Source organism: Trachypithecus francoisi, unplaced genomic scaffold (assembly GCF_009764315.1).
Source record: "Trachypithecus francoisi isolate TF-2019V2 unplaced genomic scaffold, Tfra_2.0 Lachesis_group2, whole genome shotgun sequence".
In the NCBI taxonomy this organism is placed as follows: domain Eukaryota; kingdom Metazoa; phylum Chordata; class Mammalia; order Primates; family Cercopithecidae; genus Trachypithecus; species Trachypithecus francoisi.
The window spans coordinates 130,100,588-130,117,600 of NW_022681465.1; the positions used below are offsets into that span (position 1 = coordinate 130,100,588).

Below are 17,013 nucleotides of genomic sequence, written 5' to 3' on the forward strand. Positions count from 1 at the left end.
CTCTCTCCAACTGGTGTGTTGACATTTTTGCCTTCTCTGAATGCATATGAGAAGTCAACATGAATTTCAGTGATCACGTTTAGTCTAGAACAGCCAGCTCTCAGAGACATTATAATTAGGTGCACCCCTAGGAGATTGCTTTTATAGTACTGGACTAGGGATATAAAATTAACTGCTGATCAAAAAGGATTTTGGGGTATGTAATTAACTATATCATGAAGTTATGAGCAGATTTAAAAACAATTTATTTTGCATGTAGTTAGGGAAAAAGGCAAATGTGTTAAAGACTCTGGTATTATATCTGACGTGATATAATTTCCTTTTAGTTATGAGTTTCCCTGAAAATGGATGATTTCCCAACAATCACCAAATGCTTCTAAGAGAGAGCAAAAAAGCAAAAGGGGAATAGCAGAACACATTTACACCTATTCTTCTGAAAATGTGTTTCTTCTAGACTGATGATTATAAAAAGTAAATTACTGTGTTACCTCTTGTATATATACAGCGTTGTATTTCTGAAAATAATAATTCTGAAGCATTAGAAAAGCTAAATTATGACATTTTCTTAAATTAAAATGTAACAAAGGAAATTATCTAGTTGATAAAATTAGGCCCCTCACTGTATGGAGGTACAGAAAGGAACCATAGGAAAGGGAGAACACCCATTTAGGATTTTGTAATGAGCCAATTTCTGAGGGAAACTGAGCAAAACATCCTGACTAAATGAATGTCATGGCAAGATCGAGTTCATCTGCAAGATAACAGGGGGGAATGAAAGGACTGCTGATGATCTTTGGAAGGTTTGCCTCTCAAAAGTTATAGACCAATCTTTAGATCTTCCCCAAGCTCTGATAAGGAAAAGTCAGTATGCCAAAAATACATTATAAGGTGCTTAGAGCTGGTCTCTTCCCAATCCATCCCTGCTCTAGGGCCTTGACACTGGCTGTTTCCTGGGCTTGGGACTTTCTTCATAGCTTTGTGTGGCTGGGCTTTTCTACACATTCACCTCTCTGCTCAAATATCCACCTCCTCAGGGGTTACTGCTTCATCTACCCTTTCTGTTTTCTGACATTTGTTTCCTTGTTAATACTTTTTCTCTTCTGGTGAAAGCAGGGTTTCTGGTTGTCTAAGACCAATATCCATTCAGCCCTTAGCAGATTTCCTAGTCTATAATGGAGACACAGAAAATTTTACTTGACTCTACATCTTAAAAAGTCAGCAAATACTGAGGTGCCACTTAGCACCTTTAACATGGCTAGAGAGCTTGTTGGGTCTAACAGAGGCTGGTGATATTCAAATAGGATTTTTCTATTAGTGATTAAAATGTATTCATACAATCTGGGTAAGAGCAGCAGGAGAGAGGCAGAGGATGCTATTTTTTTTTTCTATGAATCCACCAAATCAAGCAGCAAAATTCAGTTTGATTTTTAAGTGAGATCAAACCCTTATTCTAATGTTCTGTTTCCTTTAATCAAAATTACTCCCACTTGGTGTCTTACACATGAAACAAATGAAATTGTCAATTTGTGTTCGTATGCTCCTGGTAGGAAGTTTGTTCTTGTATTTTTTTCCTCCTCGAGGTAAGTACAATGTTGTTGTCTTTAATGCTTTATATTCATGGAACCTGCCACCATACTTACACTTTTTCCTGATCTTGGATCATGGTCTATTGCCTAACTTCAGCATTTTATAATAAGTTAGTTATATAAATGGCTATCATTGTATATTTAGAAAAATCTGCTGAGTTCTCTATGGGATGGTTGCATTCAAATCTACATAGCTTTGCTAACATTGCTTTAACAAGGCAAAATGTTTAATAGAGAATTTGGAAAATCCCCTAAACATTAGGATGTAATCTGAATTTCCCTCTTAATCTGAACACAAAGTACAGAGCCATTTAAAAAACTCAATATAAAAATAATAAGCTTTTCATTTTTCAAAATTAGGCTTGATAACTTGATAAATTAGGCTGTGTGAGTGTTGCTAATTATTTAGAATCTGAACTTCTTAATCATAGTCAAATAAACTTAGTAACCTTACCCTTATACTCTCTACCATGTCCATGTTGGATCACATGAAATTGGTAAAAGTCACACATTTTTTAACTGAAATAAATGTTAATTTTTAATGGTTCAACTCAAGTGTTAAGTAATAATTGTTACCATTCTGCTGAAAAGAATCTTCCTGATGGTGTGAATTTAAGCTGAGCATGTTTTAGTTTGTTGGACATATTTCTCCAGTTGAATTATTTCTGAATGAGCATATTGTTGCAGGTAGCACCGTACATCCCTCCAGTTACTTTAGGCCCTTCGGTGCTAAAGTATACCTTCTGTCAAAACTAGGGATGTTTTAATTATTTAACACAAAGTTAGTTTATGTAACTACCTTTTGCGTAAAATCGTGTGTGTTTAGGAGCACATGTATGTCTGCACAACTTCAGTGTTCAAATCACAGAGAATTCTCAGGGACTGACATTCATTTCCCCACCCCCACCCAAGAAACGATTTATTTTACGTATGTCCCAAATAGTTCTAGTATATGACTGTATGTGTGTGTGTCCTGTGTGTGTGTGCGTGTGTGTGTGTGCATTTTGGAGGGAAGGTGGAGGGGAATAGAAGCAATGTTGGCGAAGGATGGGTCAGAATCAAAACTGGCAGTGAGTGGGTGTTCCAGAGGCAGCTTGAGTACTAAGAACATGAGCTAATGGTCCGAGAATCCCACAGCCAAACCAGGTCTTAGAAAATTATTGACTGAGTGATATTGGAATTATCACTTGCCTCAATGTGTCTCAGATGTGTCACTTGGAAAATGGAAATAATGAGATTAATAATAATAACAAACAATAATAATAAACATTTGTAGAATTAATCTGAGTCAGGCATTCTACTTAATCATTTTCTCTGGGTGAATTTATTTACTCATAGGAACTATGATCTCCCTTGTTTTATGAAACATGGTGTCTCAGGGAGGTTAAGTAGCATGCCTAAGGTCTCACAGCAGCTAGTGAAGTGGTTAATCCAATATATAACTTATAGTGCTATTGTGATGATTAATGAAATAATGCATGCAAAAAGCAAGAACCTAGGGACAATGTTAAGTATTAACATGGGTGCAGACTAATTAGAAGATAAAATACTCTAAAGCAATTTGAGATAAATTTATAGGGCAATAAAAAGCATAAATTGATAGTCAATAAATCATATATACAAAGTACACTTTAAATGTTGATTATCTCAAGGTGAACTGAGTCCTCTGCTAGGAATTTTACATACTAAGATAAGGGTCAGAGATAGCCAGTTATAGGGCTGGATTATTTTAGCAGTCCTTAGAACCAGTCCCATTATCACCGAGAAGGTAGGTCTATGATAAGATGCAAAATGAGCTAAGCAACGTAGTGGAAAAACTGATTATCTGGACCATGTGCATTTTTGTTTCACATACAGGAAAATAATTAGCCACTTCTGAACTTGGATTTCCCTTATGAGTGATCTTAGGTGCAGCTTCCGTGTCCTGAATGTGTCTCTAGCAATTAGTCAGGGCTGCTACCTTGTGCTTCTTCCAAAATGCTGCAATTGAACATCTGGTGTGATGGCTTCTATTAAGGAGGAGCTGAGTTTTACTCCATTACATTCTAGTTTAGGAGGTTGAGAATGAGGAAATATTACCATGACCTATAATTGGATCGGCAATTTGTGGGCTCAGATGTGGAAGACAGAGCGTTTTAAAGAACTAGGAATGTGGAAACAGCTTCGTGGGAATACTTGCAATCCTCTCTGAGTTTCATTTGCTTTTGATAGATAAACTATGTCCTTCAGAAATCCTTATTCCCAGCTCTGGGACCTTGGTTGGTAGAATTAGAGCAGCTACGAAACACTGAGAGATCACCAGTAGCTCTGAGGGTGTTTGAAACAGGTAAGAAAGAGAAAAAGTGAAACCTAGCTCTCAAATGCCAGTGGGTGAAAATAACAAATTCCCTGGGGGATTCAGGAATAATGATTACTAAAGAGGATTTTAAAATCATTTAAAACCCATTCAGGAAGCAAAAACAAGCTTTAGTGCATCCATGAACAAATACTCATGAAGGGTCACCTATGTTGAAGATAAGATGCCTGGATCACTTAACAAAGAAACGATGACATGGTTTCTGACTTCGGGAGCATTGTACAGTAGTTTCCCTTTATCTTGGGTTTCCATTTCCATGGTCTCAGTTACCAGTGGTCAATTAACCACTGTCCAAAAATACTAAATGGAAAATTATAGAAATAAACAATTCATACATTTTAAATTGAGTGCCATTTAGAGTAGTGTGATGAAGTCTCTCGCCATCCCACTCTGTCCCACCTAGAAAGTGAATCATCCCTTTGTCCAGCAGCTCCGCGCTGTCTGTGTTATCTGCCTGTTCATCACTCAGTAGCATTCTTGGTTAGCAGATCAGCTGTCACAATATCACATTACTTGTGTTCAAGCAACCCTTATTTTACTTAATGATAGCCCTAAAGCTCAAGAGTAAAGCTTCTGGCATATCGTTATATTTGTTCCGTTTTATTATTGTTGTTGTTAATCTCTTACTGTGCCAGATTTATAATTTAAACTTATCATGGTGTGTTTACATAGGAAAATCATAGTATACATAGAGTTCTGCACTATCTGTGGCTTCAGACATCCACTGGGGTCTTTATATGTGTCCCCCATGGATAAGGTGGGGGCTCTTGTGCAGTTTAATTGGGGAGATTATTCCCCTCATCTAAATAATCATTCAATTCAGTAGTGTTTTACTTACCACAGAACAATTACTTACCACAGAACACAGCATTAGAAGGCTCAGAGGATGAATATTGATGTCTAGGGGAAGTGGAAGAATCCTCATGGATGTTTGAAAGATAGGTAGGGTTTGGATAGACAGAAAAGAGGGGCAGCAATTCTCCATGATAAAAAAAAACAACAACAACAAAATATAAAAGGAAAGAAAAGATGTATCAAGAGAGATAGAAAAGTTTAATTCAAGCAAAAGGTCAGGAAAGTGATTGGTTGAAGGTAAGTGTAGTGTCAGAGATGCATAGGATGTCTGAGACTCTTAAACAGGGATCATCCTTTCTATCTCAGATTGTTCACCTTGGATGAGAAAACAGAGATGAAGAAAGGTGAAGTGAGTAGAACAGATTGTGAAGAGCTTTGTAAGGAGCTTGTAGTTCATGACCATAGGGTTTCTTTGAAAGCTTTTGCAGAAGAATCCTTTGACTTGAACTTCCATTGCAGTACAGAGGGTGCTATTAGACTTAAGTGAACAGCTCTGTGTGTATGTGTATGTGAGAATAATGTTTACATCTCCTCTGAGTATTAAACAAGAAGAAGCAGATATGAAGTCTTTACCTTAAAAATGAAATAGCATTTCCTGAAGGTGAGGTGAAGAAGACTGAAGTTAGTGCCAGAAGAAGATTTTGAGGTTGCCTTTTTGTTGTTGTTGTTGTTTGGTGTTTAAGAGGAAACATAGTAGTGATTTCACTGATCAATGATGGCTTAAGTGTTAGCTTCCCTGGAAAAGGAAAAATGGTGTAACAATTAGTGCTCTTACTCCCTGTGTGATTCTAAATGAACTCCTTTTCAATATAAAATAAATTTATACTTTGTAAATAATAAGCCTAAAGGTAGAGACTTCTCATTTATTTGGGACTATGAGTAAATTTTCTTTCTCTTCATACCAACCTCTGAAATATGTATAAAGACATATTTGTAATATTAGACACTCGTTTTATAATTTAACTCAACAAATAATTATTTGTTTAGTTTTGTTGTAGAAATGATACATCTAACAAAACACAGATTAACAAAAATAATTGAAAATCACTTGACATATCATCACACAGAGATATTACTATTAATATTAGAAATATTTTTAGACAGATTTTGTCAATCTATATATATGTTTCCCAAATTGGGTCATATTATGCATATTGTTTTGTAGTCTTCTCAAAGAGATAAGAGCTAATAATATGTATTAGTAATATAGTAATAACATCTATTCATGTCATAAATATTTTCATAATATTATATTTATGCCTGTATATATTTTATTATATGTTTGTACTATGTTTCATATGCACAATTTTATATTGATGAATAGTTAGGTTTTTACTAATTTTTATTTTATTGCTAATATAACAATAAGTATTTTGGGGGTATTAAGGCCTGTGTGGTGTCTTTCATTCATGCTTTCATATCTTTTATAATTTGGGGGGTTTTTTATTGCTACTATGTTCTAAGCTCTGTTTTAGCCATAGGGGTACATCAGTGAATAAGCTAAGAAAGCTTCTTATTTTCATGGAACTTACCTTCCAGTTGGGTGACATGAAAATACATGAGGAGACAAATAAATGAATATTATTAACTGAAAAAATATGGTAAGTACTGTGAACATTATAAAAATGAAGGATGCGACAGGGATTGCTAGGACTGAGAGGAAGGGAAAACTTCACTGAGGAGATTTGAGCTTTGAGTTGAGCTCTGAGTCCCAGGAAGGAACTAGCCCCGCTTGGGGACATAGCCTGTCAGTTAGGTTTTCAGTCAGTTGTTAAGAAGAAGTTTGTAAAGTCTGAAGGAACTTGAAGTATTTGCCAAACAGAGAAAAGGCCAATGTGGATGGGCTTAGTGAGTGGAGTTGAGGGAAAGGAAGAGGGAATAGGTGGTGAGATCAAGGAGGTAGGTAGAATCCAGGTTATATAGGCCTTAAAGGCCATCGTAATAAGCTTGGATTTTATTCTAAGTGCAATAAAATGCTTTTAGTCCATCTTAAGCAAGAAAAAGACATGATTTGCTTTACATTTCTACTACACTGTAGGAACAAGAGTTAGCCTCAAGGAGATAGTAACAATGGCATTATGGTAATTTATAAATATTAGTGCCTTAAACTAGATTGTTTGTATTGGAGACAGATGTAATAGACTTGTGACAATATTTGGAACTAAAGCTGTCAAAACTTGCTGCTTAATTATTTTCTATAAATATTCCAAAGCATGCAAATACAAATATCAGAGCAAAGAATATGCACATTTTAGAAATCTCTGTACATATTCCAATGTATGCAACAGGAAATTTATACCACGTAAGAGGCAATTGTAGTTTCTACCATTTACCAGAAGTACTGACTTTATACACATGACTAAGATGTAATCTTTACTCTCACAGCCTATGATGTTGAGAATGTACGTACTACATAACTTAGGCCTCATTTTGGTATTATTCAGGTAATAATTTACACATCAGATGTATTTTCTCCTATGAAGTGGAAAAAATAAGTTTTTAATTATGAAAATAGTTTGACATCCCACTCTTTGGAAATCAGTCCTATTGTGTCATATTTTTGAAAAATGGAAATACCTGACAAAAAAACTGAAAAACTTTAGTTCTAAAGTGCCTAAAGTTAAAACGTTCTACCCAGAATGATAGTAAAAGCTACAAATATGCTGTGCTGCACAATTGTGGAGTTTTATTCACATGAAACTTGTATTACATTTAAGTTAAATAACACTTGCTTTCATAGTTTCTAAATCATAGATTTTTACTACCTTAAAAACATTAACCTTATCTTATGAAAGACAGAAGGTAAGATTCTCAGCTCAAAACCTCAACTTTGATATAGCATGAGTGAAGGAAAATAATAAATGATGATATATTAGACACAGTTGTTCTTTCAACAAGGGGTAATTAAGATGAAGTTAAATATTTTGTCTTTTAAAATTATGAAAGCCTGATAGCAGAGAGAGTGATTTCTCTGAAACCATCTAATTTGGGAGACAAAGGCATTATCTAGAAGAACTCAACAAGCAAGTTTAATCACCAAAGCTCAAGATTTTAGTTCAATAATGGTAATTTTCAAAGCTTATAAAGTATAGTTCTAATGGACAAAGCAAATTAAACAAACCACACCTTGTCACTGATGAAAATAAACTTTAAACTCTGATCATTAAAAAATAAGCTGTTAGATGTCTTTATGTCTTTAAATGGCAGACCAAATACATATGAAACCAATCCCTTTACCCTGCTATCTTATTGTCAAATAGAGAAATGGTAGGGAAAAAGACATAATTAAATTGAGAATTTCCCCATATACATAGCCATGCTTTAAAAGAAAAGAGGAAAAATTCCATAGATAATAAATACTGAAGTCTCTACAGAAAAAAAAATGCATATTGGAAACCATAAAAATGAAGATAAATGAAGGGGAAGGGGAGGGCTGAAGCTCGTGGTTGAATAATCATTCAGGTCCGGGTGGGGATAGAAGCCACTCACATGTAACCTGCAGGCTTGAGACAGGGGAAGATGTTGCACCACACATCCAGAATGAAGTTGTATAGCTTCAAGTGGCCAGAACAATGCCATTAGTCTGGAAAATAAGAGTAAATGGAAAGTGATTCTCAAGGAGATATTTCTCATTTTCTAATGATAAAACTCTTTCAGTGGCTAATGTTGGTGTTTCCTTTTTTTTGGTTTGTCTTATTAGTACCTAAAAATTGTCATTGAATGAATATGTTGATTCAAGTTTAGATTAATGAAGAGAAATTTAGAAAGCATCCAAAAATACCACCCAAAACTGCAGTGATTATAGATATCAGCATAAATATGTTATTACTTTCCATAATCCTAAAATATCTACCCAAGATATTTGTTTATTAAAAAGGATAATAGTGCCTCACAATGCAGAAGCCCAGCAGATGAAGCCCAATTATTCAAGATTAAGATGACCAGGAATTTTCCGGAATGTCATTTTGACATTGTGTACACTTTATGCGTACACTTTATATGATGGATACAACATTGCTTAGGTGATACACTGACCCAAATGGTAAAATCTCAATCTAATCATAAGCACACATCAAACAAATCCAACTGAAAGACATTCAACAACAACTACAAAAAAACCTGACCGCTACTCTTCAAAAGCGTTAACCTCATCAGAGATATGGAAACATTGAGGAACTGTCACAGGTTGAAAGTTAAGAACCGTAAGTATTAAGTGTAAGGTGATTCTTGGATTGGATCTTTGAACAGAAAAAAGGCATTACTGATATGAGAGATAGTCTAATAAGGTCTGTAGTTAATATTATTATATAGGTCAATTTCCTGGTTTTATATTACTTTATGGCTTTGCAAAATGTTAGTTTTAGAGAAAGCTACGTAAAAACTATGCAGAAACTCTATATATTGTTTTTGTTTCAAACTATAAAGTTAAAAGAAATTTAAAAGGCAGTAACATATGATATATATGTATGTGTGTGCATATTCAAATATCCTATAACAAGAAGTAAATGTCCAAATAAAAAAATGTTCAATGAGGATGAATAGGCACTTTACAAAACAATAAACAGACACTTTTTTTACAGTCTGTATTTTTTAGACACTGAGACAGAGAGACAGGAAAGGTTTAAATCTTGGCAATAGAAAACAAATTATAAAGACAATGAAAGCAAAAACAAAAAGTGTTTAGACATATAGAAGATTTTTAAATGACAACATGAGTTTAAATATAAGGTCAGCAGAGGATTTTCTAGAATGGAATTATTTCATCCGTAGAAATGGCCTTGGAAACACCCTACTGTAAGTACATTGTTGTACAATTTGGGAATTGAGATCCTATAATCATTTTGGGTGGCCCTGCCAGCCTGTCCTGGTGGAGCCCTGTGTCCCTGTGTATTCATGAAGGAGACTTAACTTATAGCATAACTCTTCCTTTTTTATTCCCTCCAGATGTCAGACAGCTTTTGTTTCCCCCAGTTCCTGTGTTAATTAGCTATAGTTGTTCTTTTGGCTTGGAAACAGGCTCAGAGATTTGAAAGGCTTCCTTCAAGGTCACATCAGAGGAACATAAACATCCTGGGATATGGACGTAGGTGTGTCTGACCACAGAGACTATGCTTTTTTGAAAGCAGTTTAAACATTTATTTTTTATTTACATACGGAAAAATGCACTAACTTTGGTATACAGTTCTGAGTTTTGACAAATGCCTAAAGTCCTAATACCACCACTGCTCTTAAGAAGCAGAACAGTTCTGTTACCCAAAATTGTTCTCTCATGCTTGCCCTTTGAGGTCTACTGCTCCCCCATCTTGAATCTCAGGGGACAGTTCATCTGTTCTTCATCCCTATAGTTTCACCTTTTTCATGTCATACAAATGGAATGATACAATATGTATCCCTTTGAATCTGGCTTCTTTCACTTAGCTTTCTGTATTTGAAAACCATTAATGACATTGCTTATATCAATAAGTTGGCTCCTTTTTTTCGCTGAGTAGTATTCTGTTTCAGGGATGCATTGCAATTTGTCTGTCCCTCTATCTGCTGAAGGGCTTTCAGATGGCTTCTACTTCTGGCAATTAAAATGAATCTGCTATAAACAACTGCACACGGAGTGGGATTGCTATGTTTTATGTCAAATGTATGTTAACATTATAATAAATTGTCAAACTGCTTCCCATGTGGCTGATAGTTTTGTATTTCTGCTTGCAATGTATGAGACTTTGGGTGTACCTTCTCACCAGCACTCGGAATTGTCAGTTGTTTTTTGATGTTTTTATTTGCACTTCTTTTATGAGTGTGTGGTAGGATCTCATTGTGTTTTTTAATTTGTTTCTATAATAACTAGTGATGATGAGAATCATTTTATATGCTTATTTACTATATTTGTATCTTTGGTTAAGTGTCTGTTCACATCTTTTGCTTATCTTTGTTGGATTGTTTGAATTTTCAGAATTATTATATGCTTATATTTATGGATATAAGTTGTTTGTCAGATATGTGATTTGCAAATATGTTCTTCCAATCTGTAGTTTACATTTTCAGTCCCTTAATAGTGCCATTCCTAAAAAAAAAGTTTAAATTCTGTTGAGGTCCAATTTATCATTTTTTGTTTTATTGCTTATGCTTTTAGGTTTGTATCTAAGAAGTCTTTGCTGAAAGTCGGAAAATTTCTTCCATTTTTCTCTTAAGGTTTTATAGTATTACACTTTACACTTAAATCGGTGACATATCTGGAATTAAATTTTATATACAATGTGAAGTATGAGCCAAAATTTTTAATCCACATACCCATTTATCTACCTGTATATGGATGTTCCATTTGATCCAAACCATTTGTTATATAATAAGATTATGCTTTCTCCAGTCTATTGTCTTTGAACCTTTGTCAGAAATCAATTGAACATTTTGGTGCATGGGTTTATTTTTAGACTCTTCTGTTTTAGACCCTATGTTTCTATCAATGCTACCACACTGTTGTAGTATTAGTAAGTATTTAAATCAGTATAGTAAGTCCTGATATCAGATTGCGTGAGTCTTCCAGCATTGTTTTTCCCTTTCAAAATTGTTTTGGCTATTCTCTTTCATATATATATAAATATATATGTATTTCTTATATAAAAAATATATATGTGTAAATTTTTGGAATCACCTTGCCAACATCTACAAAAAAATCCTGATAGGATTTGAAATGAAATGAATAGCATTTAAGATGAAACGAAATAGCATTTTATCTGTAGGCCAATTTAGGGAGTATTGACATCTTAACAATATTCAATCTGTGAGTCCAGAAACACCTCTCTCTGTTTATTGAGGTTTTTATACTTTTAGCTGCAGGTGTGTGTGTGTGTGTGTGTGTACATGTATGCTACTTTAAGGAGTACAAAAGGAAGAAGAAAAATAATCAAGAAACTCACTCTTATAGTAGTATTTCTCACATTTTGATTATTTCCTCACTCTTTCTACTTTGCATAATCGTCAGGTAGTTGCAATTTTATTTCTTCCAGAATTTTTAGTTGTAATTCGTCTGAGAAATAACCTGCAATGGGTTTACTTTATCTTGTTTGGTATTGAAAATCAATTGGCTTTAGTTTTAATTATATCAGTCCTTCTCGGGTAGTGATGACATGGATCAAGGAGCACCCTGAAGTGGTTTATTTGGGGGTTTTCGGTGTGAATAAACCAACTGTGAGACAAGTTCCCAAAGGTGGAGTTGTCAAATGTGAAGGATAGCCTTGCAGTATTAAAGTACAAAGGATTTATCTCGGGTGGCTAGGAGCCTAGGGGAAAGGGTAGAAGACAGGACCACGCTTTCTTTTTATGTGCACTAACACTGAGTTAGAATCAGGAGCTTCTTCCTTTCTTGACAGTGTCATGATGTGTATTTGAAAATAAATGAAATCAAAATTGATGTGACAGTTTGCAGAATCACCAGGGCCTGCCTGGGAGCATTTTTTAGCAGGCACTGCCTTGCTGACAAATAACAGAAGTGAGCATGTAATGCAGAGTCTCACAATCTTACCATTTATTTAGTTCAAAAGATAAGATAATTTCCTGTGTCCAAACACATCTCAGCTGATTGATAAACTTCAGCACCTTCCAAACAGTATGATTTCTCCTAACTTGCAAGAGGGCTTATGAAAGAAGTGTAAGTAACTTTCTCTTCTTGTAGTGATAATAGTCAATTTTTCCATTTCAAGAATTGGAAATCAGTAAATGCATTATTTCCAGCACAGTCTTAATTGCATGGTTTATTTTTTATGTCCTATTTTTAGGTTATTTGTAACATAGGAACACACAAAAATATGTATCTGATCCTTTTTCTGTTTTCTAGTTATGTAATTCATGAATCTTCATCTTGCTTTTATTATAAATTAACATGCTCCTCTAGAGATCCTCAGACTAATTCTTCACTAAAGCACGGTGCTACAGAACAGTCCAGAATGCTAACTAAAGTAATCCACTGAAGCAAATTTCACCAACAACTATTTGATACACATTTAGGATATTAATATGTCTTTTGTTAGGATAGAAGTTTGTTTGTAAAATTGGAAGGTCCTACCCTGATTTCTGAGTAAGGTCAAAATGTGTATGTTTTCTAAGCCACAGAAAATATTTAAATATTTTTTTACAATGAGTTATGCTGTTCCTGTGAAAACTGTTTGGTGTTGGAGCAGATAATATGAGTCATATTTCAAAATGATATAACCAAATTAAGATGTATAAATCTCAACAAACGTTAGAAAAATGCAAGATTTTACTGAATTTTAAGTATGCGTCTTATACACAAAATTATGCAGATTTGGACAGAAATCCACTAGGCATAGCTTACTGGACATTTATTCTTTCATTCATTCGTTATTTGAGCCCTTGGCACTGCTCTAGCCTCTCAGGTTGCAGTGATAATTAATACATGATTCTAGTTTTTTAAAAACCCTCAAGTAGGGCGTTGTGAACTGATTTTAAAATAGAATTGTAATTATGCTTTTCAAATGAATACTCGGACCTTCACTTAGTCATTCAAATGAGGGTGAGAGAGCAATTACGTTGTACCCATAGGCTTCTAATGGATAAAATATGTCACTTACAAATGCTTCATTCATAGAATATAGCTTTTCGTAGTTTACAAATTGCATTTGAGTTGTACATTTAATTTTCATAATAACCTTCTGATTAGATCAGGCATGTGTTAAAAGCCCCATTTATATTTAATGGAACTGAAACTAAAAGAAGTTATGTATATTTACCTCCTAGAAATAGAACTGAGAAATGGTAGAACCAGAACTCCAAGAGCACTGGTTCCATTACAGCAGCCAGCCCACTGTGTCTGAAAGTTGCAGCCCTGCCTATTTGTCCCTAATGCTGGGATTAAAATTCTCGTGATAAACTGACTGAATTAATTTTGTTTAGATAGCTGAGAAGCTTACATTAGCCTCAGTGTGCATGTCACCTTTACTGGAAAGCCCACCTTGATTAGACTAGACTGATTAGGATTCTCATTTACAAACTCTTGCAATTACTACCATAATAAGTTACCCACTTTGTAACAATCTATTTTAAATAAGCATACCCTTCTAAAATTTCATGGGACTAATTGTCTTGTCTGCTGTGTTTCTACTCTCCCTACGTATCAGTGGCTCAAATGAGCAGGTCTTACTGATTATTCAAACATGCCAGGCCTATTTATCGTAGGACCTCTACAGATTCCCCTCTGCTTGGCATATTCTTTTCCTAAGAGCCAGTGGTTTGGGCTCCTTCTCTGCTCTCTGCACAATACCAACTCCCAAGAAAAGCTTTTTGTCACCATTCCAGTTAGATATTTCGCACCTTGATTTATGTGCTTCATAAAATGTAGCATTATTTGACATGATTCTGTTGATCTGTCTATGCTTTGTTTTTAAATTCCCTGAGAGCAGGCATTTAATCTGTCTTGTTTACCACTTTCATCTCAGCACCTCAATGGTTCCTGTCAAATACGAGATACAAATTATACATTTAATGAATGAATGAATGGAAGAATGAATTGATGAATTCTTAGGTTTGGATGTGCTAGTTGATTTTGTTAGTACACATAGAAACAAATACATAACTATTTTTAAAATTGTGTTTATATCTCACCTAAAAGAGTCCTGCATACTCCACTTTGGGAAGCACAAATTAATCATTAGGTAATTATTCCTTAATATCTTTCTTCCTTAGAAATATATCATAAATTTCATGTGAATATATTCTCTTTACTTCTGTATTCATAGTGCCCACCACTGTGCCTGGCCCATGCCAGGTACCAGGTAAAAATGGGTTTAATAAATTAGTATTTGTCTATATATGTGAATAGTATATGTTTGTACTGTGTGGCCATACACACACACACACACACACACACACATAAATTTGTTTTCTTGGCCGGATGTGGTGGCTTATGCCTGTAATCCCAGCACTTTGGGAGGCTGGGGTGGCCAGATCACCTGAGGTCAAGAGTTCGAGACCGGCCTGTCCAACATGGTGAAACCCTGTCTCTACTAAAAATACAAAAAAATAGCTGAGCGTGGTGGCACACACCTGTAATCTCAGCTACTTGGGAGGCTGAGGCAGGAGAATTGCTTGAACCCAGGAGAGGGAGGCTGCATTAAGCCAAGATCGTGCCAGTGCACTCCAGCCTGGGTGATAGAGGGAGACCCTGTATCAAAAAAATAAAACAAAATTAAAAATAAATGTATTTTCTTATTAATACGGAGATGTTTGCTTATCCCCCAGATCTGTTTGGGTGTAAACTAACCATGTTTTTTTCTCACATTTACAGGATTATACCTTGACAATGTACTTTCAACAAGCCTGGAGAGATAAGAGGCTGTCCTATAATGTAATACCTTTAAACTTGACTCTGGACAACAGAGTGGCAGACCAGCTCTGGGTGCCTGATACCTATTTCCTGAACGATAAGAAGTCATTTGTGCACGGAGTGACTGTTAAGAACCGCATGATCCGCCTGCATCCTGATGGCACCGTCCTTTATGGACTCAGGTCTGTTGTCCCCAATTCAAAATTAACTTTTCCTGAACAAAATAGCTGTTACTTTTCATTGGATGGAAGTATTGTGCTATTTTCCTTACTCTTTCTTCAGTTCTACTAAGAAACAGCTAAGCCTCCTATCCACTAGACATTCAAGAGCTTAAGGTAGCATGCTTACAAAGGGACTTAACTCCAACTAAGGCTGCGCTTTTCTGAATTATCTTCCAATATCAGCTGCTGATCCTAAAGCTGCTTTCTTTAAGGAGTAGGGATAAACAATATCAAAATAGCTGAGACACAGGGCTTCTTTAAAATGCAGAAAACATTGTGAATGCCAAATAATTGTTTGAATGTGGGAGATGCTGTGTTTTAGAAATTGCTTCTGAGCTGCCTGAACGGGATCATGGCCCTCTGATGATGAGAAAGCTTATTGTGACCTCTTACCTTCCAAGGAGCAATCAGACTTGCAAATAAATAAAGTAGTCATCTCATGTTTATTAATAGGAAATTTATACTCAAATATTCCTCTATGTCAGGAAATACTTGTGATACTTTGATATTTGGGTGAGGATAATTTGTAGAATAAGACCGTTTTTCTTTTAAAGTTTATTCTGTACTGAAAGCATGTTTTCATATTAAAAGATGATTTTCTAGAAAAAAAGAAAAAATAGATCTTTTTCTGAAAACACTATAATATAAAGAATTTCTCTTCATTAGAGTGGAAGAAATTCTAAACTCAGATTTTCAGTTGCGTAATTTATTCTGTGTTACATGAATATGTGGTTACCGTCTCATAATGGTGATAATAATAACATTAATATTCATTTATTGAACCCTTGCTATGGGTCAGACATTGAGTTAAGTGCTTTCATGTGTTATTATAGTAAACCCTTACAACAACCTCATACATTAGGAACTGCTATTGTCTCTATTTTCAAATGAAGAAACAGAGGCTGATGCAATTTGCCAAAGATTGCAAAGAAAGTAATCTCTGGAGATGGTACATGAACCCTGTTCCAAGTTCAGAGCCAGAGCCCTCAACGGGATGCCTCCAATCCCACATATTTCTTGTCTATTCTATCTCACTTTTATTTTCTGCTGTATTCAGTACTCCTGACTGATATATCATCTCAGATCCTTAGATTCAGCTCTTTTGTTTATGACATTTGTAGAGAAAAAGGCATTTGGCCTTCAAGGGAGGGAGGGATAAGAAAGGCAGAACGAGAGCACATTTGTACTCCGTGGCAAGCACTGGTGGTAGAGAAATGAGTTAGATACAGGCACTGCTCACATACATGCCTCAGAAAAGAAGGAAATAGAAGAGAGAGAATGTAAGTTGACTGGTAAAGTTTGAAAAGATTCTACTGAAGTGGTGGACTTCGAAAGTACTAATGGAAAGAATTGTGTTCAGCAGATACATGATACTAAAATTATTACTTGGAATCAACTACAAAACATACGGCATCAGAGAGGCCTTGATGAGAGGGTGACCATGTGTGCAGTGGAGAACAGGGAAAGAAAAAAGGTTGTAGTTTAACATTTTTAAAAAGTTAAGCATGGAGGGAGGTAAGAATCTAAAAGAAGGCAGGAGACTTAGAAATGATAAGTTACCCAGAGCAGACCCAGTGCTGGATGCAGTTTGTCCATCATATCACTTCATCTTCACAAGAATAATGCAGAAATCACCCTGGGCTCTTCCTGTTTCTCCAGAATACC

The 17,013-nt window shown here is 35.2% G+C and overlaps 1 protein-coding gene across 3 annotated transcripts in view; it reads left to right on the forward strand.

The window, feature by feature from the left end:
* The window catches only part of GABRB2 (gamma-aminobutyric acid type A receptor subunit beta2), a 262,420-nt gene that overhangs the window by 74,698 nt on the left and 170,709 nt on the right, over positions 1–17,013 (forward strand). For all 3 annotated transcript variants that reach the window (XM_033180384.1, XM_033180382.1, XM_033180383.1), the window contains exon 5: positions 15,089–15,309. In XM_033180384.1, the coding sequence (XP_033036275.1) occupies positions 15,089–15,309 (221 nt within the window). The remainder of the gene's footprint in view (positions 1–15,088; positions 15,310–17,013) is intronic.